The sequence below is a fragment of the Salmo trutta genome, chromosome 22 (assembly GCF_901001165.1).
Source record: "Salmo trutta chromosome 22, fSalTru1.1, whole genome shotgun sequence".
Lineage (NCBI taxonomy): Eukaryota > Metazoa > Chordata > Actinopteri > Salmoniformes > Salmonidae > Salmo > Salmo trutta.
Genome location: NC_042978.1, coordinates 39,421,324 through 39,446,523, shown reverse-complemented (window position 1 = coordinate 39,446,523; position 25,200 = coordinate 39,421,324). Strand labels below are relative to the sequence as shown.

The 25,200-nt window shown below is 45.5% G+C and overlaps 1 protein-coding gene across 1 annotated transcript in view; it reads left to right on the top strand.

Annotated features, from left to right (window-relative positions):
* Positions 1-332: 332 nt before the first annotated feature.
* Positions 333-25,200, top strand: part of lepr (leptin receptor) — a 63,264-nt gene continuing 38,396 nt past the window's right edge. The window contains exons 1-6 of the mRNA XM_029707951.1: positions 333-627; positions 10,390-10,449; positions 11,146-11,198; positions 14,331-14,576; positions 15,723-15,852; positions 16,497-16,669. Of these exons, the coding sequence (XP_029563811.1) occupies positions 10,439-10,449; positions 11,146-11,198; positions 14,331-14,576; positions 15,723-15,852; positions 16,497-16,669 (613 nt within the window). The 5' untranslated portion in view covers positions 333-627; positions 10,390-10,438. The remainder of the gene's footprint in view (positions 628-10,389; positions 10,450-11,145; positions 11,199-14,330; positions 14,577-15,722; positions 15,853-16,496; positions 16,670-25,200) is intronic.

Genomic DNA, 25,200 nt, shown 5'->3' with positions numbered 1-25,200 from the left:
AGCTTCAAACAGCTGAAAATACAATATTTTGTGTTATGGAACATATATTTGACAGTGGTTTAGATGGTACAATGATTATCTACACTATACTTGCTTGTTTTGTCACATAAACTGAAATTTAAGCCACATTTTTTGCAACCAGGAAATGGCAGAGCGATTTATGCGTAATGCATATTTAATTGTGCATTGTCAACCATGTTATATTGTGTTAAATACATTTTTATTATAATTGTGTTTTTAATGGTTATTAGAACAGTGTTATTATTTGGTAGGCGATAGTTCCCGTGACGATATTGTCTCATGCTACGCCACTCCCTTCTCCAAACCTAGAGAACCGCTAGTGAAGAGCGCGGTTCAGTTAGCTACATGTCGGGGAGAAGAGACAGCGCTGGGAAACATACTGGACTTCAATAACAAGGAACTGTTTCAGCATTCTGACATTGCTTTAACAGTATGGTTTACAACAGTAGCTTATGATCCGCCTTTGAATTTGTGAAGGAATGAGGCAAACTATTGGCTAGCATATTGAGTCCTCAAAACCTCTGTATTTGTTGCGGAGTAGTTCACTGACTGGCTAACTATCGGCTACTGGGAAATCGGCGACTTGGAGAGGAACCAAAAGATCAAGTAAGGCACAGTTAATTAATGTTCTCTTCTAAATGTTTGAATTATAGCCTACTATTTAGAGCAGTAAGCGCTTTCAAGATCAGTGCAACATTCTAGAATATTTGTAGTCCATGTGTAAGAACTCAAGGGACTCTTTTTTTTTGTGGTATTTTATGAGGATTCCTGGGGTTTCCTGGAGTCCACATAAAACATGACAAAACAGAACATGAAAAAACAGAACATGAATAAACAAGAACAGCTCAAGCACAAAACGACATACATTTTAAAACGGCACACATAGTCGACATACAGTATAAATACAGACACAGCTGTCTCAGTGTGTCTGTGTGTCACCTGGCCAGATATGTTTGCTGCATGTTTTTCTTTCTAAGTGAAAAAACAACTAATGCGTATATATATTTTTGCCTTATTTGTAAATTTTTTCATCCAGGCTGTATAGCTTATATGCATATATTTGTTTTTGGTTAAAGATTGCAAGTAAAAAAAAAAGAGAAAATAAACTCTTATAGCCCTATTTGAGCAATTCTGGCATGCATAAATAATGTATGGAAGGCCCTCTAGTGTAACCTGTGCAACTGCGTTTCTAAAGAAATCAACCAGGATTTCCTCCCGGTGATGCAAGCCCCAGCGCGCCCAGTTTGGAACTGTTTCAACGCTGTGACTCACATTGAGTCGGTGGCTTCGTAGAGTAGACTGTTAGGCAATACTCCCAGAGGCATGCAATCGAGGGACTGAGATTTGGGTGTCAAAAACAGACTTCACGCCTTTTTATAGGATAATTAATCTACATTGATGTTCAGGCTATGGCTGAAATTCAGCAGGTTAGCGTTTTTCCTCATGAATCTTGCTCTGGAGGCAGCGCTGCATTTCCACGTCATTTCACCAACAAAAATGAAATATCATGATGTTGAATCAACGTGGGAAAATGGTTGGATTTGAAGAAGGCATCAACATAAGGGAATTTCGTAGGTTAAAAGGGGACTTTTAATCTAAATCCAATGACATGGTAAAATGTTTAGTTGATTTCACTTTTAATTCACTTTAGTTGACAACTCAACCAAATGTAAATCAAACCTAGATGTTGAACTGACATGTGGGTGGTCACCAGCTGACAGCCACAAAGTTATACAATCTGATTAGAAAGCTAACCCTAACCACACTGCTAACCCTAATGCCTAATCCTAACCGTAAATCAAGACTGAAAAGCACCTTTTTGTATTCATACATTTTTACAATATAGTAAAAAAAAAATATTTGCAGCTGGCCTATCTAAGGGGAAAATCGCTCAGTTCTGCTCGTGGCAATATGTCAACCTGCTGAAATTCAATCGGTACTAAAAATGAGATGAGAGATTTGATTTGGCCACTGATCAATGTGAATACCCATGAGGTGCTTTATCAAATCTGGACCACATTTGTTTATCAAATCTTGATGGCTTTCCATTTGACTAGTGATTAACATGAATTTATTTTCTTGTCATTTGAAATTTGTGATACGCCTACCACCATATGTTGTTATTGTCATTGGCAGAGTACAACTTGTTTTGATATGTGATCTAATGAATATGAGGCGTGTGTACCAGCACGGGCTGTGATGGAGAGGATTCACTTGTTTTTTTTCTTCCATTTAGGGCCCGATCATGCCCAATGCTTCCTTCTCATCATTATACTGATAGCAGTTTGATAAAACACACACACACACACACACACACACACACACACACAGGTTGTTATATCACATTGAATAACACCTAGTTCAGTTGTTATTGCTCAGTGGCCTAACTCATCCCTATAGATTGTCTAGGACTAGGTCTCCCAGCTGCAGTTGGCCACTTGGCTGAGTAGCTGTCATCCATGGTACTTTATTGTAACCTGGGATGTTATTGTTTTGAACAAGAGAACCAATGAATTCATGGATGCAGTCATTGATCTGTATTTATGTTTGGAGTAATGCATGCAAAGGGTAAGATATTGATGTTTTGTGTGGGAATCAAGTTCCCAGACTAGGTAAAAACACTTTCTCATTACTGAGTGAGTCAAATAGGGCAGCAGGTAGCCTAGCGGTTAGAGCATTGGGCCAGTATCTGAAAGGTTGCTAGTTAGAATTATTCATGGCTCAGTCATGTCCACTGTAGCTCATTATAAACTCAGCTAAAAAAGAGACGTCCCTTTTTCAGGACCATGTCTTTTAGAGATAATTTGTAAAAATCCAAATAACTTCACAGATCTTCATTGTAAAGGGTTTAAATAGTTTCCCATGCTTGTTCAATGAACCATAAACAATTAATGAACATGCACCTGTGGAGTGGTCGTTAAGACACTAACAGCTTACAGGTGGTAGGCACAGTTATGAAAACTTAGGACACTAAAGAGGCCTTTCTACTGACTCTGAAAAACACCTAAAGAAAGATGCCCAGGGTCCATGCTCATCTGCGTGAACTTGCCTTAGGAATGATGCACGGAGGCATGAGGACTGCAGATGTGGCCAGGGCAATAAATTGCAATGTCCGTACTGTGAGACGCCTAAGACAGCGCTACATGGAGACAGGACGGACAGCTGATAGTCCTCGCAGTGGCAGACCATGTGTAACAACACCTGCACAGGATCAGTACATCTGAACATCACACCTGCAGGACAGGTACAGGATGGCAACAACAACTGCCCGAGTTACACCAGGAACGCACAATCCCTCCATCAGTGCTCAGACTGTCCGCAATAGGCTGAGAGAGGCTGGACTGAGGGCTTGAAGGCCTGTTGTAAGGCAGGTCCTCACCAGACATCACCGACAACAACGTTGCCTATGGGCACAAACCCACCGTCGTTGGACCAGACAGGACTGGCAAAAAGTGATCTTCACTAACGAGTCACGGTTTTGTCTCACCAGGGATGATGGTCAGAGTCATGTTTATCGTCAAAGGAATGAGCATTACACCGAGGCCTGTACTCTGGAGCGGGATTGATTTGGCCGTGGAGGGTCCGTCATGGTCTGGGGTGGTGTGTCACAGCATCATCGGACTGTGCTTGTTGTCATTGCAGGCAATCTCAACGCTGTGCGTTACAGGGAGGATATCCTCCTCCCTCATGTGGTACACTTCCTGCAGGCTCATCCTGACATGACCCTCCAGCATGAAAATGCCACCAGCCATACTGCTTGTTCTGTGTGTGATTTCCTGCAAGACAGGAATGTCCGTGTTCTGCCATGGCCAGCGAAGAGCCCGGATCTCAATCCCATTGAGCATGTCTGGGACCTGTTGGATCGGAGGGTGAGGGTTAGGGCCATTACCCCCCAGAAATGTCTGGGAAGTTGGAGGTGCCTTGGTGGAAGAGTGGGGTAATATCTCACAGCAAGAACTGGCAAATCTGGTGCAGTCCATGAGGAGGAGATGCAGCTACTTAATGCAGCTGGTGGCCACACCAGATACTGACTTACTTTTGATTTTGACCCCCCCTTTGTTCAGGGACATATTATTCAATTTCTGATAGTCACATGTCTGTGGAACTTGTTCAGTTTATGTCTCAGTTGTTGAGTCTTGTTTTGTTCATACAAATATTTACACATGTTAAGTTTACTGAAAATAAATGCAGTTGACAGTGAGAGGACGTTTCTTTTTTTGCTGAGTTTAGTGACATTGTTGCCTGTATTTTCACTGCCTTTTGAGGAATCATTTTAAAGTTATCATTACACTATTTGAGAAGTGAAGTGTTTCTTATCTGCCTATCCCTCCCTTGTTTTCCAGGGTTGTTAGGTGCACCTGCACACAGCTGACCTCTGGTTTTGTCTATGGATGGAAGGGACTTTTAGCTGGTTAGGAGAACTTACGCAGCATGTTAACAGAATTTAATGTTGCAGGTTAGGAGAATTAGGTTAAGGTTAGGAAAAGGGTTAGGGTTAGCTAAAATGCTCTCCTAACCTGCTACGAAAAGTAACTTCCATCCATAGCTGTGTAACACATAGTCACAACCAGGAATGCTGGTAATGGTGGCTTTCCCCTGCTCAGACGTTGCATGCATCAACCAAAGTTTGCTTGCCACTTCATCGACTGTGTCATCAACTGACACATTGCTATAACATATGATGTGGTTAGCTGATAAAAGGGAGTTTTCAGACATTATCGTGACTGTTGTATACATTCCACCTCAGGACAAGAAAAATAATGAACTGGCGCTTAACTGTACAAGGCCATAAACGAGCAAGAACCTACATCCAGAGGCTACTTTTCTGGTCGCCGGCAATTGTAATTCTACTAACTAAGGCACGTGATGCCGAACACAATCAACACATCTCCAACACCACTAGAGGCGATTTAAACTCCTAGACCACTGTTATTCTACCCGCAAGCATACAAGGCCCTCCCTCATCCGCCATTCGGCAAATCAGATCATGACTCCCTACTCCTGCTTGCTGTTTACAAGCATAAACTCAAACGGGTAGTACCCGTGACTTACTCTGTTGAGAAATGAGAATCAGAGATTATGCCACGACTGCTTTTCTAGTGCTGATTGGAATATGTTTAGAGAGTCCGCTGATAACATTGGTGAGCTAAACACCTTCGTCACCGTCTTCATTAGAAAATGCGTCAGCGATGTTGTCCCCACGGTGAGGGTTCGCTGCTTCCCCAATCAAAAGCCCTGGATTAACACAGAGGTTGGCGCTAAACTGAAGGAGAGGGCTACCTCACCCAGAGCTATCGTATACAACTCTGAGGCTACAGCTGAGGACAGGAATAAGTACAAGAATTCCTGCAACGACCTCCGCAGAGTTATCAAACAAGAAAAAGGACACTATAGGAAAAAGGTGGAATCATATTACACAGGCTCTGACGCCTGCCTCATGTGGCAGGGGCTACAGTCCATTACGGATTATGAAGGACCCAGCTGCGATCTGCCCAATGATGCCACTCTACCAGATGCACTCAATGCATTTTATGCCCCTTTGACGACAACATTATCATCATGCCGAGTTTGAGGGCCGTCACCGACCTAGAGGATTGAGTGATCTCGCTCTCCTAGGCCGACGTGAGAAAAGTCTTTAATCAGGTCAAAACCCGCAAGGCTGCAGGGCTCAACGGTATTCCAGGTCACGTTCTCAGAGCATGCGCAGAATAGCTGGCATATTCACAGTCAATTTCAACCTCCTTATCCCAGTCTGTAATCCCCACATGTTTTAAGATGACCACCATCATTCCTGTCCCCAAGAACTCTAAGGCTTCATGCCACAATGACTACTTATATGACCACTCGCTTATGTAATCATGAAGTACTTTGAGAGGCTTGTTATGGCACACATCAACTCCATCATCCCAGACAACTTAAACCCACTCCAGTTTGCATACCACCCCAACAGATCCATAGAAGACACAATCTCAGTTGCTTTCCACACTGCCCTCACCCACTTAGATAAGAAGAATACTTACAGTGCCAGTCAAAAGTTTGGACACCTACTCAGAGAATGCCAAGATTGTGCAAAGCTATCATAAAGGCAAAGGGTGGCAACTTTGAGGAATCTCAAATCTGTTTGAGACTTTATTTGGTTACTACATGATTCCATATGTGTTATTTCATAGTTTTGATGTGTTATTATACATCACATTCCCAGTGGGTCAGAAGTTTACATACACTCAATTAGTATTTGGTAGCATTGCCTTTAAATTGTTTAACTTGGGTCAAACATTTCGGTTAGCCTTTAATAAGCTTCCCACAATAAGTTGGGTGAATTTCTCCCATTCCTCCTGACAGAGCTGGTGTAACTGAGTCATGTTTGTAGGCCTCCTTGCTCGAACACGCTTTTTCAGTTCTGCCCACACATTTTCTATAGGATTGAGGTCAGGGCTTTGTGATGACTACTCCCAATACTTTGACTTTGTTGTCCTTAAGCCATTTTGCCACAACTTTGGAAGTTTGCTAGGTGTCATTGACCATTTGGAAGACCCATTTGCGACCAAGCTTTAACTTCTTGACTGATGTCTTGAGATGTTGCTTCAATATATCCACATAATTTCCCCCCCCTCATGATGCCATGTATTTTGTGAAGTGCACCAGTCCCTCCTGCAGCAAAGCACTCCCACAACATGATGCTGCCACCCCCGTGCTTCACGGTTGGGATGGTGTTCTTTTGCTTGCAGCCTCCCCCTTTTTCCTCCAAACAAAATGATGGTTATTATGGCCAAACAGTTGTACATTTCTCCAAAAAGTACAATCTTTGTCCCCATGTGCAGTTGCAAACCGTAGTCTAGCTTTTTTATGGCGGTTTTGGAGCAGTGGCTTCTTCCTTGCTGAGCGGCCTTTCAGGTTATGTCGATATAGGACTTGTTTTACTGTGGATATAGATACTTTTGTACCTGTTTCCTCCAGCATCTTCACAAGGTCTTTTGCTTTTGTTCTGGGATTGATTTGCACTTTTCGCACCAAAGTACGTTCATCTCTAGGAGACAGAACGTGTCTCCTTCCTGAGCGGTATGATGGCTGCGTGGTCCCATGGTGTTTATACCTGCGTACTATTGTTTGTATAGATGAACGTGGTACCTTCAGGCGTTTTGGAAATTGCTCCCAAGGATGAACCAGACTTGTGGACGGCTACATTTTTTTTTTTTTTTAGGTCTTGGCTGATTTCTTTAGATTTTCTCTTGATGTCAAGCAAAGAGGCACTGGATGTATTTCAAGGCCTACCTTCAAACTCAAAGGTACACCCCCAATTGACTCAAATGATGTCAATTAGCCTATCAGAAGCTTCTAAAGCCATGACATAATTTTCTGTAATTTTCCAAGTTGTTTAAAGGCACAGTCAACTTAGTGTATGTAAACGTCTGACCCACTGGACTTGTGATAAAGTGAAATAATCTGTTTGTAAACAATTGTTGAAAAAAATACTTGTCATGCACAAAGTAGATGCCCTAACCGACTTGCCAAAACTATAGTTTGTTAACAAGACATTTTTGGAGTGGTTGAAAAACAAGTTTTAATAAATCCAACCTAAGTGTATGTAAACTTTCGACTTCAACTGTATCTACCTCCATAACTCCAGTATCTTTGCACATTGTAAATATGGTACTGAACTGACCCTGTATATAGTATGCTTGCTCACTTATTGTGTTCTTCATATTCTTATTTTTTTCTTGTGTGTGTTTTCTAGTATTACATTGTTATCACAGGAGGTTGGTGGTACCTTAATTGGGGAGATTGGGCTCTTGGTAATGGCTGGAGCGGTATCAGTCGAATGGTATCAAATACATTCCCTCCGTTCTGACCGTTATTATGAGCCATCCTCCCCTCAGTAGCCTCCACTGATTTGTTATTGGTTACTGAATTGTTGGGTTTTGAATTTGCAAGAAAGGCATTTCACTGTACTTGGCCATGTGACATTAACTTGAAACAATGATTACCCTCTTTATTCAATAAATCCCGTAGGCCTATTGAAAAGAATCTCCTGTGCCTACCTATAACCTCCCCCTTGGCCATGAGACACAGTACCCTTCCACACTGGCATTAACAGAAACGTTATAAACTAAAATGGAAGATGCCTTTCCCTCAGACTATTGTTGTGGTAATCAATTGAAAACAAAGCAAATGTATTATTATTATCTGAGTGGCAGTGGCAGCAGGGACCTGTCTGTCGGTCAGCTAAGTAGAAATAGACTCTAGTCTTGTCGTTCTATTTCTATGCTGTCAGACACATCAAGGCCTTGTTTTCAATATATGCAAATTAGCTGCTACTTCAAGGAGAGATCGTTTATTAAAGAACGGACCAAAATAAAATTTTGTGATGGTCAGAAATCCCCCAGTGAAATCATTTAATCAAAGATCCAGGGACTGAAAGGGAAATTAAATGCATTTCAAATCAAAGTTTATTTGTGACGTGCGCCAAATACAACAGGTGTAGGTAGACCTTACAGTGAAATGCTTACTTACAGGCTCTAAACAATAGTGCGAAAAAAAAGTGTAAGTAAAGAAATAAACAACAGTAAAAAGACATTTGAAAATAAGAGTAGCAAAGCTATATACAGACAACGGTTAGTCAGGCTTATTGAGGTAGTATGTAGATATGGTTAAAGTGACTATGCATATATGATGAACAGAGTAGTAGTAGAATAAAAAGAAGGGTTGGCGGGTGGCGGGACACAATGCAGATAGCCCGGTTAGTCAATGTGTGGGAGCAGTGGTTGGTCGGGCCAATTGAGGTAGTATGTACATGAATGTATCGTTAAAGTGACTATGCATATATGATAAATAGAGAGTAGCAGGGGTGGCAGGGGGAGGGCACACAATGCAAATAGTCTGGGTAACCATTTGGTTACCTGTTCAGGAGTCTTATGGCTTGGGGATAAAAACTGTTGAGAAGCCTTTTTGTCCTAGAATTGGCACTCCGGTACCGCTTGCCATGTGGTAGTAGAGAGAACAGTCTATGACTGGGGTGGCTGGTGTCTTTGACAATTTTCAGGGCCTTCCTCTGACACCGCCTGGTGTAGACGTCCTGGATGGCAGGCAGCTTTGCTTCAGTGATGTACTGGGCCGTACGCACTACCCTCTGTAGTGCCTTGCGGTCGGAGGCCGAGCAATTGCCGTACCAGGCAGTGATGCAACCGGTCAGGATGCTCTCGATGTTGCAGCTGTAGAACCTTTTGAGGATCTCAGGACCCATGCCAAATCTTTTTAGTTTCCTGAGGGGGAATAGGCTTTGTCGTGCCCTCTTCACGACTGTCTTGGTGTGTTTGGACCATTCTAATTTGTTGTTGAGGACACCAAGGAATTTGAGGCTCTCAACCTGCTCCAGTGTTGAGGATCAGCGTGGCAGATGTGTTGCCACCTACCCTCACCACCTACGTATATGGTGTGTCAGAGCAATTTTGAAGAAATGGTCCCTGCTTGAATTTCATTTACCTTGGTGGTAGTAGTCTCTTTTGATATACATTAACATTTAGTAGTGGGAGATTGGGTTCTGGATGGCGAGATGACTTGGGGAGCAGTTTCAATCGTTTCTTCAGCGTAGAGATGAAACATATCTATAACATCTCTATCTACACTCTTACAAAAAAGGGTTCCAAAACGGTTCTTCAGCTGTCCCAATAGGAAAAGCCTTTTTCATTCCAGGTAGAACCCTTTTGGGTTTCATGTAGAACCCTCTGTGGAAAGGGTTCTATGGAACTGAAGAGTTCTACCTGGAACCAAAAACAGTTCTTCATAGGGTTTGCCTATGGGGACAGCCGAAGAATTGTTTTAGGTTCTAGATGGCACCCCCCGCCCCCTTTTGCCCTCAATTCGTTGGAGCATGGACTCTACAAGGTGTCGACACATTCCACAGGGATGTTGGCCCATGTTGACTCCAATGCTTCCAACAGTTGCGTCAAATTGGCCGTATGTCCTTTGAGTGGTGGGACCATTCTTGATGCACACGGAAAACTGTTGAGTGAAACTCAGCAGCATTGCCGTTCTTGACACAAACCAGTGAGCCTGGCACCTTCTACCATACCCCGCTCTAAGGCAATTAAATATTTTGTCCTGCCTATTCGCCCTGTGAATGGCACACATACACAATCCATGTATCAATTGTCTTAAAAATCCTTCTTTAACCTGTCTCCTCCACTTCGTCTACACTGATTTGAAGTGGATTTACCAAGGGACATCAATAAGGGATCATAGCTTTCACCTGGTCAGTCTGTCATGGAAAGAGCAGGTGTTCATAATGTTTTTTACACATTGTATATCTCTGCGTTGTGTTGTCTTCCTAACTGGTCCCTAAGGTTCTCTCTATCTCTGTTCCCTCCCCAGTGAGAGTAATCTCACTCACAGTAGAGGCCATGCGCACCAACTCTAACTCATGAAGACAATGTAAGTATGATTGATGGTGGTGCTCTTGAATATGAAATGGAATTAATGTGGCATGGGATGAACTTTAGCATGTGGGATTTAAAACCCAGGCAGGCAGGCACCATGTTTATACAGCATGTAATGTAGGTTAGTGTTATGTATTGTGTGTTAATGTTATTTACTGTACTGCCTTTGTCGTCACAGGAGGGTTGGGTTTGGACTATATAGTGGTTTATGATATGAATGCTATAGTCATAATGGAAATTCAAGTGTGGATGGGGAAGGGAATTTTACTTTTTGAAAAATGACTCAGCAATTGTACATTCAGAAGCTGACAAACCTTCGTATAGCTGCAAGCTCGTAAAAAAGTACAGTATCATCCATTCTAATCTTGCATGAGGAAGTTTCTGCTGTGAAGAGATCAGTCAAGCCTGTGCCAGCAGATGAGCAGACAACACCCAGGCCATTACAGCAGAATACTGTGGTCATGGTGTGGTGACTATTACTAAGGCTCTGTTCTCCTGTCAAATGAGTTTTCAGTGTTGGATTGAGTCAAGATTGCATAGACTGTCTATGTGTTTTACATATCTTTCTCTCTTTCTCTCTCTTTATCTATGTTTCTCACTCTCTACGGGTTCTCTCATCATCCGCCTGTACCTCTCTCTCGCTCCCTCTTTCGCTCTCTCCCTCCTTCCCTCTCTTTCTGGATCTCTGCAGGATCCTGTCTGCAATGTTGACATTCCTGCTGCATATTCTCATCGTCTCCCACAGTGAGTTGAGTTCCTTCCCCATTAGTTCAGATTCTTCTATCTCACTGCATCCATCCACATTACCTCCCCTGAAACATTACCTCCCATGTGGCTCTGCCTGTAGTCACACAACTTCACTATCCCCAGGAAAGCTTTCCTTTAGACTAAAATAATGAATAGCAAACATTTCAGCAGCAATGCCACATGTAGTTACATCCGGCAGCTATTCTCTGGAACCTTCACGTGCCAGAACTTACAGAACAGTACACTCATATGCATATATACAGAAACAAAGGTCATCTTCCCATACAATCACGCCCCTACTTACAATACAGTCCATTATTGCCAAAATAAAAAGGGCCATTGAGTGTTGCATTTCATTGGTGTGACACTGAGTGATCTAAATCGAAGTATGCCGGTCTCTGCAGTTAGCCGTCTTTGTAATGTTGGACATCATCCAATGTGTTTGGCAAGAATCGTTCTACCACACAAGTGAAACACAGAATAGATCGTTCAGCAGGGCATAATGTCTCCTGACCACAAAAATGGCCTATATTGAACCAAATAGACGCACAAAAAGATATTTCCCCCATGAAAAGTAGAAATGAAATTGGAACTGCACACATGATTGCTGCACCACATACCTTTTAATTCGGCTAGTTACACAACAAATTGATCCTAGAAGGGGATCTTTGTCAGGTAAAGTAGCAATCCTTTGTGTGTACATGTGGGCAAACGTGTTTGTGTTATTGAGAACACTCCGTCTTTGAGAATCAGTATACAACTGATATCCCTTGTGTAATATTTATCCCAATCCAGCATGCTATGGGGAGACTGGGAGGGTGGATGGGTGACTATTGGGTGGAATGAACTAGAGGTTAACCGATTAATCGTAATGGCCGATTAATTAGGGCCGATTTCAAGTTTTCATAACAATAGGAAATCTGTATTTTTGGCCACCGATTTGCTAATTTTCCTTATTTTTTTATATATTTTTTTACACCTTTATTTAACTAGCCAAGTCAGATTAAGAACATACTCTTATTTTTAATGACGGCCTAGGAACAGGGGTTAACTGCCTTGTTCAGGGGGGATTCGGGGATTCGTTTTTGCAACCTTCTGGTTACTAGGCCAACACTCTAACCACCTGCCTTACATTGCACTCCACGAGGAGCCTGCATGGCAGGCTGGCTACCTGTTACGCGAGGGCAGCAAGAAGCCAAGGTAAGTTGCTAGCTAGCATTAAACTTATCTTATAAAAAACTATCAATCTTAACATAATCACTAGTTAACTACACATGGTTGATGATATTACTAGGTTAACTAGCTTGTTCTGCGTTGCATATAATCAATGCGGTGCCTGTTAATTTCTCATCGAATCACAGCCTACTTCGACAAACGGGTGATTTAACAAGCGCATTTACGAAAAAAGCACTGTCGTTGCACCAATGTACCTAACCATAAACATCAATGCCTTTCTTTAAAATCAATACACAAGTATATATTTTTAAACCTGCATATTTAGTTAATATTGCCTGCTAACATGAAATTGTGTCACTGCTCTTGCGTTCATTGCCTGGCTCGTTGCGAACTAATTTGCCAGAATTTTACATAATTATGACATACCATTGAAGGTTGTGCAATGTAACAGGAATATTTAGACTTAGGGATGCCACCCGTTAGATAAAATACGGAACGGTTCCGTATTTCACTGAAAGAAAACAGCGTTTTGTTTTCGAGATGATAGTTTCTGGATTCGACCATATTAATGACCCAATGCTCGTATTTCTGTGTTTATTATATTATAATTAAGTCTATGATTTGATAGAGCAGTCTGACTGAGCGGTGGTAGGCACCAGCAGGCTCGTAAGCATTCATTCAAACAGCACTTTAGTGCGTTTTGCCAGCAGCTCTTCACAATGCATTGTGCTGTTTATGACTTCAAGCCTGTCAACTCCCAAGATTAGGCTGGTGTAACCGATGTGAAATGGCTAGCTAGTTAGCGGGTGCGCGCTAATAGCATTTCAAACGTCACTCGCTCTGATACTTGGAGTAGTTGTTCCCCTTGCTGTTGTTGATGTGTTCCTGGTTCGAGCCCAGGTAGGAGCAAGGAGAGGGATGGAAGCTGTACTGTTACACTGGCAATACTAAAGTGCCTATAAGAACATTAAATAGTCAAAGGTATATGAAATACAAATCATATAGAGAGAAATAGTCCTATAATTCCTATAATAACTACAACCTAAAACTTCTTACCTGGGAATATTGAAGACTCATGTTAAAAGGAACCACCAGCTTTCATATGTTCCCATGTTCTGAGCAAGGCACTTAAACATTTTAGTCATTTAGCAGACGCTCTTATCCAGAGCGACTTACAGTAGTGAATGCATACATTTCATACATATTTTTTTTGTTCCGTACTTGTCCCCCATGGGAGTTGAACCCTCAACCCTGGTGTTGCAAACACCATGCTCTACCAACTGAGCCACATGGGACTAAACGTTAGCTTTCTTACATGGCACATATTGCACTTTTACTTTCTTCTCCAACACTTTGTTTTTGCATTATTTAAACCAAATTGAACATATTTCATTATTTATTTGAGGCTAAATAGATTTTATTGATGTATTATATTAAGTTAAAATAAGTGTTCATTCAGTATTGTTGTAATTGTCATTATTAAAAAAAAAAAAAAAAAAAAAAAGGCAGAGTAATCGGTATCGGCTTTTTTTGTCCTCCAATAAACGGTATCGGCGTTCAAAAATCATAATCGGTCGACCTCTAGAAGGAACCATTGTCTTGTCAGTCACATTGTTTTACCTGGTTGACAAAGAAGCATGTACAGTATGTATCCTTGAGCTGGTAGAAATCCTCTGGTATAGGCTGAGGTTACCAGAGTTCATTTTAGTAAAGGTCTCTGAACAATAGTGTAGCCTTTTTCTAATACTTTTACCAACTTCATGAACATATCTTCATAATTCGGTCTGAAATTAATGTATTAGGAATTCATATCAATGTCGTCTTTGAATACCATGCTGAGAATCAAACCCACAACTCTGGTATTACCAGCATCATTATACCCCAGCCACAACTTCTGTCCAGTGTCTGATGTCATTTCCTGTCAACCATGATTACTTCCTGTTTCTGCCTCAGGTGCTGTGTCGGTGGAGCGTGTGGGAGTATCACCCCATGGAGACCTTCTAGACCTCCCCTGGCAGACAGAGCTCTGCTGTTCCTCACGCCCAGCCCAACTTCACCACGGAGGAAAGGAAGAAGACCGAGGGTCTGTGGGGTCCAGGGCAGCACCATCTGATCCGGGACACCGACACACCCTTCAGTGCCTCTTCAGGAACTTCACAAGCATACTAGGACCTCACCCGCAGACTGAGCCCAGCAGAGGTAAGCGTCCTGCTCTGTTTTACTGACATGACATCACAGAAGGTTGCTGAAGGGAGAACGGCTCATAGTAATGGCCGGAACGGAGAAAATGGAATGACATCAAACACATGGAAACAATGTGTTTGATGTATTTGATACCGTTCCACTGATTCCGCTCCAGTCATTACCACCAGCTCGTTCTCCCTAATTAAGGTGTCGCCAACCTCCTGTGCATGATATTTACTGGGTGAGAGTTCTGTCTTACTACTGCCCTGGGACCGTATTCACAAAGCATCATAGGTGTGTAAGGTGCTGACCGAGGATCAAATACCTTTTAAATCATAATGAATAAGAGCAAGGAATTGATCCTAGATCAGCACTCCTATTCTGAGACGATTTGTATATACTGGATAAATGTGTTTTCATTTCTCTGAATGGTGCGTAATAAAACAGCCTGTGGCCACTTAACTGCACTGAGGAAGAGAACATTGAGGCTCATTCAATTGAATAGGGGCCAATTAACTGGAGTGATAAGATGGCCTCTGTGCACTTGAGTGTGGTGTTCTTCTCTGTTTGGAGGTGGTGGTGGAAGTGGGAGGTGGTAACACAAACTAAAGATCTGTGTGTGTGTGCCTGTGTGTGCATCCGTGCAAATGTGTGTTTTAACAACAGGAAGCAAAGGCTCAGGGCGAAGGATTTATTCATGAGATCAATAGCGTGGTGGTAGCCTCTGACGCGTGCTAATGCTAATCGATGGATATTAGATGAGGCTTCCCACAGCCTGTGGCTCTGTGGCATTTAAAGAGGGGATGTTTTGAAAACGGTCTCATGAATCGTTGACAATAACTGTGCAGACGTAAAATGGTGTGAGTGGGTGTTACATTTTCCTCTCCAATGACATGTTGATTCAGCTCAGGTAGACCTGAGGTCCTACGTGTGAGTAAGAGTGGATGATAAACTATGACGTTGGCCAGATTCTAGGGCTTCTTTTTCAGAATGTTCCAGGGCTTGCTATGACTCCTAATTGGGTTTGGGTTTATTCAGCTAGGTGTGTGTGTGTGTGCTTTGTCTTGGGTTGTTGAGTTCATATTTTAGGGTTTACAGTGACCACCCAGACAGAGTATGTGCCTGTGTTGATGCTAATATGCTAATTGAACTTCTCTCCAGCCACCTGTTGGGACATCCTGTGCCGTGTTGATGAGACCTGGGATAATGTAATATGTGATCTAAAGCACCCAGCCACTTCCTCAGACACCTCCACTCCTGGGTCAGTGGCACTTAGCTTGCAGCACTTAGCGTGAGTATCAAGTTGAAATCGTCCTGCTGCTATTGTCGAGTCTGTCCTCTCCTCTCCCGTCCTGTTTGTTATTCTTGTCTAGTGTTGGCTCAAAGATGTGCCTGAGGCAGTAAGAGCTCAGGTGGGGGTCTGAGGTGTGTGTGTGTCCGTGCCTGTCTGTGCATGCAATGTGACTGGCAGAGCCTATTCATCTCCCACAGCAGGGTTATGCATGGAGCAGGCTGAGACTGTGTGATAAAAAACCAACACCAGTTACCTATAATTGGCTTTTGGCCCATCTTATTAAATATTTTGCAAATAATTAGGCACAATATCACAAAAGTGTTTTTACTTGTTGTTTTCATTACTTTCATGTGGATTGTACCTAGCCTGGTCCCAGATGTTTGTGATCCTTTCAAACATGGCATGACAAGGAGTTGACATGATAGCACAAACAGATCTGGGACCAGGCTAGGTTGCATCCTGACCTGTGCTTAGTCTATGATTAGCACACTACACTAGCCTCTTATCTTTACTGAATGAAAGTATATTTATTTAGGCTGGGTTTTCGACTAGGACACATAGGGCTAAACGTAGTACATATGGGGGGACGCAGTCCATGTCCTCATCTGGTGAAGTACATAAATGTCTCTTGTCTATTTCAGAACACTGCCTGACAGTGAGGTAAACACCACACATGGGACTGACTGTGTGGGAGAGGATTCCATCACCTGTTCTATTGCTCTCCATGTGGTCAGCAGTATCGTCGTGGTAACAGCCAATGTGTCCAACACCACAGCAGGTCCCCTGGTGATGCTCAGCGTCCCTCCGCGTCTCTGTAAGGAGTGTGAATGCACCTGATCCCTCTCTCAACCTCTCTTCTGAAGATAGAGGATGTTAATTGCTTTAATGGCTTATCTATCTGGTCCTCATATTCTGAGGTTAATGGATATCACTTAACATTTACCAAGTACCAGCGTGCTGCCTGGCGAGCTGGCACTGTTTATTATGTAGGCCAGCGGTATCTAGGGAGCCATTTGTACCATGAGGAAACTGGGGAGTTATTTGTTTAGGCTTAAAGACCACATGTACACGTGTACAGTATAGTGAATGTAACGGGCAGCTTCAGTAGGTCTGATACCAGCTGCCCTTTGGGACTTCCAGGCAGGCCGAGATTAGTGTTTACTCTGGTCCCAGGAACCATGGTGATGAGCTGGAGATCTCTCCACTGATGGGAAACACATACCTTGTTTGCTCAATCTAAGCTCTTTGCGGCCTTGTTGGTCAATGGAACATTGGTTTGATACAAGTAGAAATTGTGCAAATATTGAGTTTTAAAAGCCTGTTAAATTAATTGAAGTGTCATTTAATTTAGATCACATGGAACATTTTATAAGTCAGATTTTTTTTATATGAATAAAGACTTGCTAAAGGGCCAAAATTCAGTATTTTGACATGTTGTTCTGTGCATCCTCTGTGACTTCTAGGAAGGTTTTAGCACACTTAACTCCAACATTTCACCACCATTGTAAAGCCCTAGTTATTTTGCTGCTTTGACAAAGTCATTTCTGAAGATTATTATTTATTTGTTGTTAGTGAAGGTAAAAAAGAAACCTGTCACTCATTTTAAGGTTAACCCTCTTACGTGACCGGAACTCTCATTTGGTGAAACTATTCCTCATTTTATTTTGTATTTTTATAAAGAGACATTGAAGATCTAATATTCAAATCATAGTGTAAAATCAGGTGAGCTGGTTCTATTTTCTGGTGTTTTGTGGTGAAAACTGAGCGGGTCGAGCATAACATGTCAACCCTGTTACCCATAGATGGACAGGCTAGAAATGTTTTAACAATTAATAAATCAATTGTGAAGCTTGTATTCAATTGCCTCTTCCTGTTGCACACAAGCTTCCATTCCCCCTGTCACTAGGAGATTTATGGCTGATTTAAGATGAAGTCGTCATCCTGTTACAGTCAACCTTGTTACTTTATTTGGCACTTTTGATGGGAAAAATGCAAAACCTTTTTTTGTATTAAGTTGAACATGTGATCTTTATGACAGTACATTAGTGACAGTACATTAGAGGATGCATACATGTTGCCTTGTCAGCCATGTTCTCAATGATCAACAACAACATTTTGATTCGAGGTTATTGTTTCCATTAGTGGGTCTGCTCTCTTACATCGCAAGCAGTAAAGCATACGTAGCTATATGCAAGTCCTATGCCAAAGAAAGTGCACTTTTCAAGAGAGACAGGAATAAACCCCTGGAATATCAATATGCCTAAATTATGTAGCAAGGCAGGAAAATTGCCTTCTTATCAGCTTTAAGTTTGCTCCCCTCTCGTTTATGGGAGGAATGTATGTGTGCAGTATGTCAGATATGGGGTGGTATTCTGACTTAATATTCTTGCGCTTAACTTACATTTTCACATACGTATTTTATCAAAGTCAATGCATGATTTAGTGCCTTTAGTGTCCAACCAACATGAAGGGAAGTACCATTCATTCCCTAAATGTAATTTCACATTCACAGCCTGTTTATTAAGACGTGAATGTCTGAGAGTGATAATAGTTTATCTTTAATAATGAAACAGATGGATCCAGTCTCTTCCTGTCGGCTAGGAGGGGACATTTCCATTATGAGACTCAATTATCCCACCTGTCTCTTCTAATTATGTAGGGCTGACCCAAAGTAGTCAACTGGTCGATTGTTTGGTCATTAGGCTGTTGGTCGACCGAGATTGTTTTAGTTTAGCAGTAACATATATATATATATATATATATATATATATATATATATATATATCTATATCTTCGGTAGCGATTACAGCCTTGAGTCTTCTTGGGTATGATGCTAGAAGCTTGGCACACCTTTATTTGGGGAGGTTCTCCCATTCTTCTGTGCAGATCCTCTCAAGCTCTGTCAGGTTGGAGGGGGAGCATTGCTGCACAGCTCTTTTCAGGTCTCTCCAGAGATGTTCGATCGGGTTCATGTCCGGGCTCTGGCTGGGCCACTGAAGGACATTCAGAGACTTGTCCCGAAGCCATTCCTGCATTGTCTTGACTGTGTGCTTAGGGTTGTTGTCCTGTTGGAAGGTGAACCTTCGCCCCAGTCTGAGGTCCTGAGAGCTCTGGAGCAGGTTTTCATCAAGGATCTGTCAGTACTTTGCTTTGTTCATCTTTTCCTTGACCCTGACTAGTCTCCCTGCTGCTGAAATACATCCCCACATCATGACGTTACATTTTGCCACCACCATACCATGATTCACCTTAGGGATGGTGCCAGGTTTCCTCCAGATGTGACACTTGGCATTCAGGCCAAAGAGTTACATTTTGGTTTCATCAGATCATAGAATCTTGTTTCTCATGGTCTGAGAGTCTTTAGGTGCCTTTTGGCAAACTGCCTTTTTACTGAGGAGGGCTTCCGTCTGGCCACTCTACCATAAAGGTCTGATTGGTGGAGTGCTGCAGAGATTGTCTTTCTGGAAGGTTCTCCCATGTCCACAGAGGAACTCTGGAGCTCTGTCAGAGTGACCATAGGGTTCTTGGTCACCTCCCTGACCAAGGCCCTTCTCCCCCGATTGCTCAGTTTGGCTGGGCGGCCAGCTCTAGGAAGAGTCTTTGTGGTTTCAAATTTCTTCCATTTAATGATGGAGGCCACTGTGTTCTTGGTTTCCTTAAATGCTGCAGAATTTTTTTTTTCCTTCCCCAGATCTATGCTTCGACACAATCCTATCTCGGAGCTCTACAGACAATTCCTTTGACCTCATGGCGTACTTTTTTATCTGACATGCACCGTCAACTGAGAAAGGTTGCCGACTCCTCATGTATGTAACGTTCGTCGTTCAAAGGGGACCAAGGCGCGGCGTGTAAAGTGCTCATATTTTACATGAATGAAAACACTATGTCACAGTGTTGCTAGGAGTGGTGGTAGGAGTCAGGCGCAGAGAGCAGAGGTACGGAACTTCGTGTTTATTTGAACAAAAAAACAACACGATCAACGCCAACACAAACGGCGTGGGAAAAATGGCAAGTGCCCAAAACAGGTGCACAGCATGCATATAATATTAAGTAATAAATCGGCAGCACATCCAACGACAAAAGTACAACCTGACGCTAAAATAATCCCGCACAACACTGGGCGGGCTAACCAGGCTTAAATAACCAAAATCAAAAGACCAAATGAGGAACAGGTGCAAACAATAAGACATACCAAACGAAAAGGAAAAAGGGATCAGCGGCGGCTAGTAGGTCGGTGACGACGACCGCCGAGCGCCGCCTGAGCAGGCAGGGGAGCCACCTTCGGTGGGATTCGTGACAGTACGTGCGGCTCCCGCAGCGCGCCGCCACCGACCTCGAGGGCGACCCGGAGGACGAGGCGCAGGGCGATCCCCATGAAGGCGGTGGAACTCCCTCAGTAGTGGGGGGTCCAAAATGTCCCTCCTGGGTACCCAGCACCTCTCCTCCGCGCCGTACCCCTCCCAGTCGACGAGGTACTGTAGCCCCCCCCCCCCCCCGAAGTCTGGAGTCCAGAATGGCGCGTATCCTATACGCCGGGGACCCCCCAATGTCCAGCGGGGGGGGAGGAACCTCCGGCACCTCACCTTCCTGCATGGGACCAGCCACCACCGGCCTGAGGAGAGACACATGAAACGAGGGGTTAATACGGTAGTAAGATGGAAGTTGTAACCGGTAACACACCTCGTTTATCCTCCTCAGGACTTTAAATGGCCCTACACACTGCGGGCCCAGCTTCCGGCAGGGCAAGCGGAGGGGCAGGTTTCTAGCCGAGAGCCAGATTCGATTCCCTGGTGCAAACACAGGGGTCTCACTGCGGTGCTGGTCAGCGCTCTTCTTCTGCCGTCCACTCGCCTTTGTGAGTGCGTCTTGGACGGCTCTCCAGGTGTCCTTCGAGCGCTGCACCCAATCCTCCACCGCAGGAGCCTCGGTCTGGCTCTGGTGCCATGGAGCCAGGACCGGCTGGTAGCCCAACACGCACTGGAACGGTGACATGTTGGTTGATGAGTGCCGTAGAGAATTTTGGGCTATTTCTGCCCATGGCACGTATCTCGCCCATTCTCTGGGCCGGTCCTGGCAATACGTCCTTAGAAACCTACCCACCTCTTGGTTCACCCTCTCCACCTGCCTATTACTCTCGGGGTGGAAACCCGAGGTCAGGCTGACCGAGACCCCCAAACGTTCCATGAACGCCCTCCAAACTCTGGACGTGAACTGGGGACCCCGATCAGAAACGATGTCCTCGGGCACCCCGTAGTGCCGGAAGACATGGGTAAACAGTGCCTCCGCAGTCTGCAGAGCCGTAGGGAGACCGGGCAACGGGATGAGACGACAGGACTTCGAGAACCGATCCACAACGACCAGGATAGTGGTGTTCCCCTGAGATACGGGAAGGTCAGTGAGGAAGTCCACTGACAAGTGTGACCACGGCCGCTGTGGAACGGGGAGGGGGTGTAATTTCCCTCTAGGCAGGTGTCGAGGAGCCTTGGTCTGAGCGCACACCGAGCAGGAGGAAACATAGAACCGCACGTCCTTACCCAAGGTGGGCCACCAGTACTTCCCCCTCAGTTTCCGCACTGTCCTCTCGATCCCAGGGTGACCCGAAGAGGGGAGATTATGGGCCCATCGAATCAATCGATCACGGAGACCAAGCGGTACGTACTGAACACCCGCCGGACACTGCGATGGTGCAGGTTCCGACCGTAACGCCCGCTCGATCTCCGCGTCCAGCTCCCATACCACCGGAGCTACCAAACACGACGCCGGAAGAATGGGAGCCGGATCGATGGCCCTCTCCTCGGTGTCATATAGGCGGGACAGTGCGTCGGCCTTCGTGTTCTGTGAACCTGGCCGATAAGAGATCGTGAACCGGAAACGGGTAAAGAACATGGCCCACCTGGCCTGACGCGGATTCATTCTCCTAGCTGCCCGGATGTACTCGAGATTACGGTGGTCAGTCCAGATGAGGAAAGGGTGCTTAGCCCCCTCAAGCCAATGTCTCCACACCTTCAGAGCCTTGACCACAGCTAACAACTCCCTGTCCCCCACGTCATAGTTCTGCTCCGCCGGCCCTAGCTTCCTAGAAAAGAAAGCGCACGGGCAGAGTTTGGGTGCCGTGCCCGAGCGCTGTGATAGCACGGCCCCCACCCCAGTCTCGGACGCGTCCACCTCCACTATGAATGCCAAAGAGGGATCCGGATGAGCCAGCACTGGAGCGACGGTAAACAGCTCCTTCAGGCGACTGAACGCTCTGTTCGCCTCTGCTGACCAGCGCAAGCGCGCCGGACCCCCCTTCAGCAGTGAGGTAATGGGAGCCGCAACTTGACCAAAGCCCCGGATAAACCTCCGGTAGTAATTGGCAAACCCTAAAAACCGCTGCACCTCCTTTACCGTGGTCGGAGTCGGCCAATTACGCACGGCTTTAACGCGGTCATCCTCCATCACCACCCCCAAGGTGGAAATGCGATACCCCAGGAAGGAAACGGCTCGTTTGAAAAACTCACATTTCTCAGCCTTGACGTACAGGTCATTCTCCAGCAGTCGCCCAAGCACCTTGCGCACCAGGGAGACATGCGGGGCGCGGGTGGCGGAATAAATCAGGATGTCGTCAATATACACCACCACCCCCTGCCCGTGCAGGTCCCTGAGAATCTCGTCAACAAAGGATTGAAAGACGGCTGGAGCATTCTTTAACCCGTACGGCATGACGAGGTACTCATAGTGGCCCGATGTGGTACTGAATGCGGTTTTCCACTCGTCTCCTCCCCGGATACGCACCAGATTGTAAGCGCTCCTGAGGTCCAGTTTCGTGAAAAAATGCGCGCCGTGAAATGATTCCACCGCCGTAGCGATGAGAGGTAGTGGGTAACTGAACCCTACTGTGATGGAATTTAGACCTCGATAATCAATGCACGGGCGCAAACCTCCATCCTTTTTCTTCACGAAAAAGAAACTCGAGGAGACGGGTGACATGGAGGGCCGTATATACCCCTGTCTCAGAGATTCCGTGACATATGTCTCCATAGCCAACGTCTCCTCCTGTGACAATGGGTACACATGACTCCTGGGAAGTGCAGCGTTTACCTGGAGATTTATCACGCAATCCCCTCGTCGATGAGGTGGTAATCGGGTCGCCCTCTTTTTACAGAAGGCGATAGCCAAAAATCGGCATATTCTGAGGGAATGCGCGCTGTGGAAACCTGGTCTGGACTCTCCACCGTCGTCGCACCGATGGAAACTCCCTTACACCTGCCTGAGCACTCCTCTGACCACCCTCTGAGAGCCCCCTGTCTCCACGAAATATTGGGATTGTGATTGGCCAGCCAGGGAATCCCCAGCACCACCGGAAACGCAGGAGAATCAATGAGGAAGAGACTAATCCGTTCCCCATGATCCCCCTGCGTTACCATGTCCAGTGGCACCGTGGCCTCCCTGACCAGTCCTGACCCTAATGGTCGGCTATCTATGGAGTGCACGGGGAAAGGTTGGTCCAACGACACCAGGGGAATCCCTAGCCTTAATGCGAGCCCACGATCCATAAAGTTTCCAGCTGCGCCTGAATCGACTAGCGCCTTATGCTGGAAAGAAGGAGAAAACAAGGGGAAAGTTACTAAAACGAACATGTGACCAACAGGGAGCTCTGGGTGAGGTTGGTGCTTACTCACCTGAGATGGACGAGGAGTGCTCCGCCTGCCATCCCGATTCCCAGAGGAGCTCCCCCAGCACCGGTCGGTAGTGTGTCCTCTCCAACCACACTGGGGACAAGGGGAGCCTCCTCCTCCGGTTCCCCTGGACGCGCCCCCCCTAGCTCCATAGGTATGGGAGCTGGAGGACCTGTAGGTGGAACCAACAGGGCCCCGTCTGGACGCCCGCGCGCAGCCAGCAGATTGTCGAGACGAATGGACATGTCGATCAGTTCATCTAGTGACAGGGTAGTGTCCCGACAGGCTAGCTCACGGCGGACGTCCTCCCGGAGGCTACACCGATGGTGGTCCATCAGGGCCCTGTCGTTCCACCCCGCTCCAGCAGTCAAGGTCCGGAACTCCAGAGCAAAGTCCTGTGCGCTCCTCGTCTCCTGACGCAGGTGGAACAGCCGTTCACCCGCCGCCCGGCCTTCTGCTGGGTGGTCGAACACGGCCCGGAAACGGCGGGTGAACTCGGGGTAGTGATCCCTTGCCGAGTCTGGGCCATACCACACTGCGTTGGCCCACTCCAGGGCACGTCCCGTTAAGCAGGAGACGAGGACGCTTACGCTCTCCTCTCCCGAGGGAGCCGGATGAACGGTAGCCAGGTACAAATCCAACTGTAGCAGGAACCCCTGGCACCCAGCCGCCGCTCCATCGTACTCCCTGGGGAGAGCCAGGCGTAGGGCTCCGGGTCCGGACGTCGGTGGAGGGGTAGATGGTGGAGGGGGATTTGGTGCTGGGGATGCGGTAGGGAGGCCACTCCTCTCCCATCGGTCCATCCTTTCCATCATCTGCTCCATCGCTGAGCCGATTCGGTGGAGGATGGTGGTATGGTGAAGGATCCGTTCCTCCATCGATGGGAGAGGAGGGGAGGCTGCTCCTGCTGACTCCATAGCGGGTGCGGGATTCTGTCACAGTGTTGCTAGGAGTGGTGGTAGGAGTCAGGCGCAGAGAGCAGAGGTACGGAACTTTGTGTTTATTTGAACAAAAAAACAATACGATCAACGCCAACACAAACGGCGTGGGAAAAATGCCAAGTGCCCAAAACAGGTGCACAGCATGCATATAATATTAAGTAATAAATCGGCAGCACATCCAACGACAAAAGTACAACCTGATGCTAAAATAATCCCGCACAACACTGGGCGGGCTAACCAGGCTTAAATAACCAAAATCAAAAGACCAAATGAGGAACAGGTGCAAACAATAAGACATACCAAACGAAAAGGAAAAAGGGATCAGCGGCGGCTAGTAGGTCGGTGACGACGACCGCCGAGCGCCGCCCGAGCAGGCAGGGGAGCCACCTTCGGTGGGATTCGTGACACACTAAATCAAAACAACAAAAACAACCGTCAACAGTTCCGTCAGGTTACAAGGAACAAAACAGAAAACTACCCACAAAACCCAAAGGAAAAACAGGCTGCCTAAGTATGGTTCCTAATCAGAGACAACAATAGACAGCTGCCTCTGGTTAGGAACCATACTCGGCCCAACACAAAGAAATACAACACATAGAATGCCCACCCTTACCTAACCACATAGAGAAACAAACCCTCTCTCTCAGGTCAGGGCGTGACAGTACCCCCCCCCCAAAGGTGCGCACTCCCGGCCGCAAACCTGAACCTATAGGGGAGGGTCCGGGTGGGCATCTATACTTGGCGGC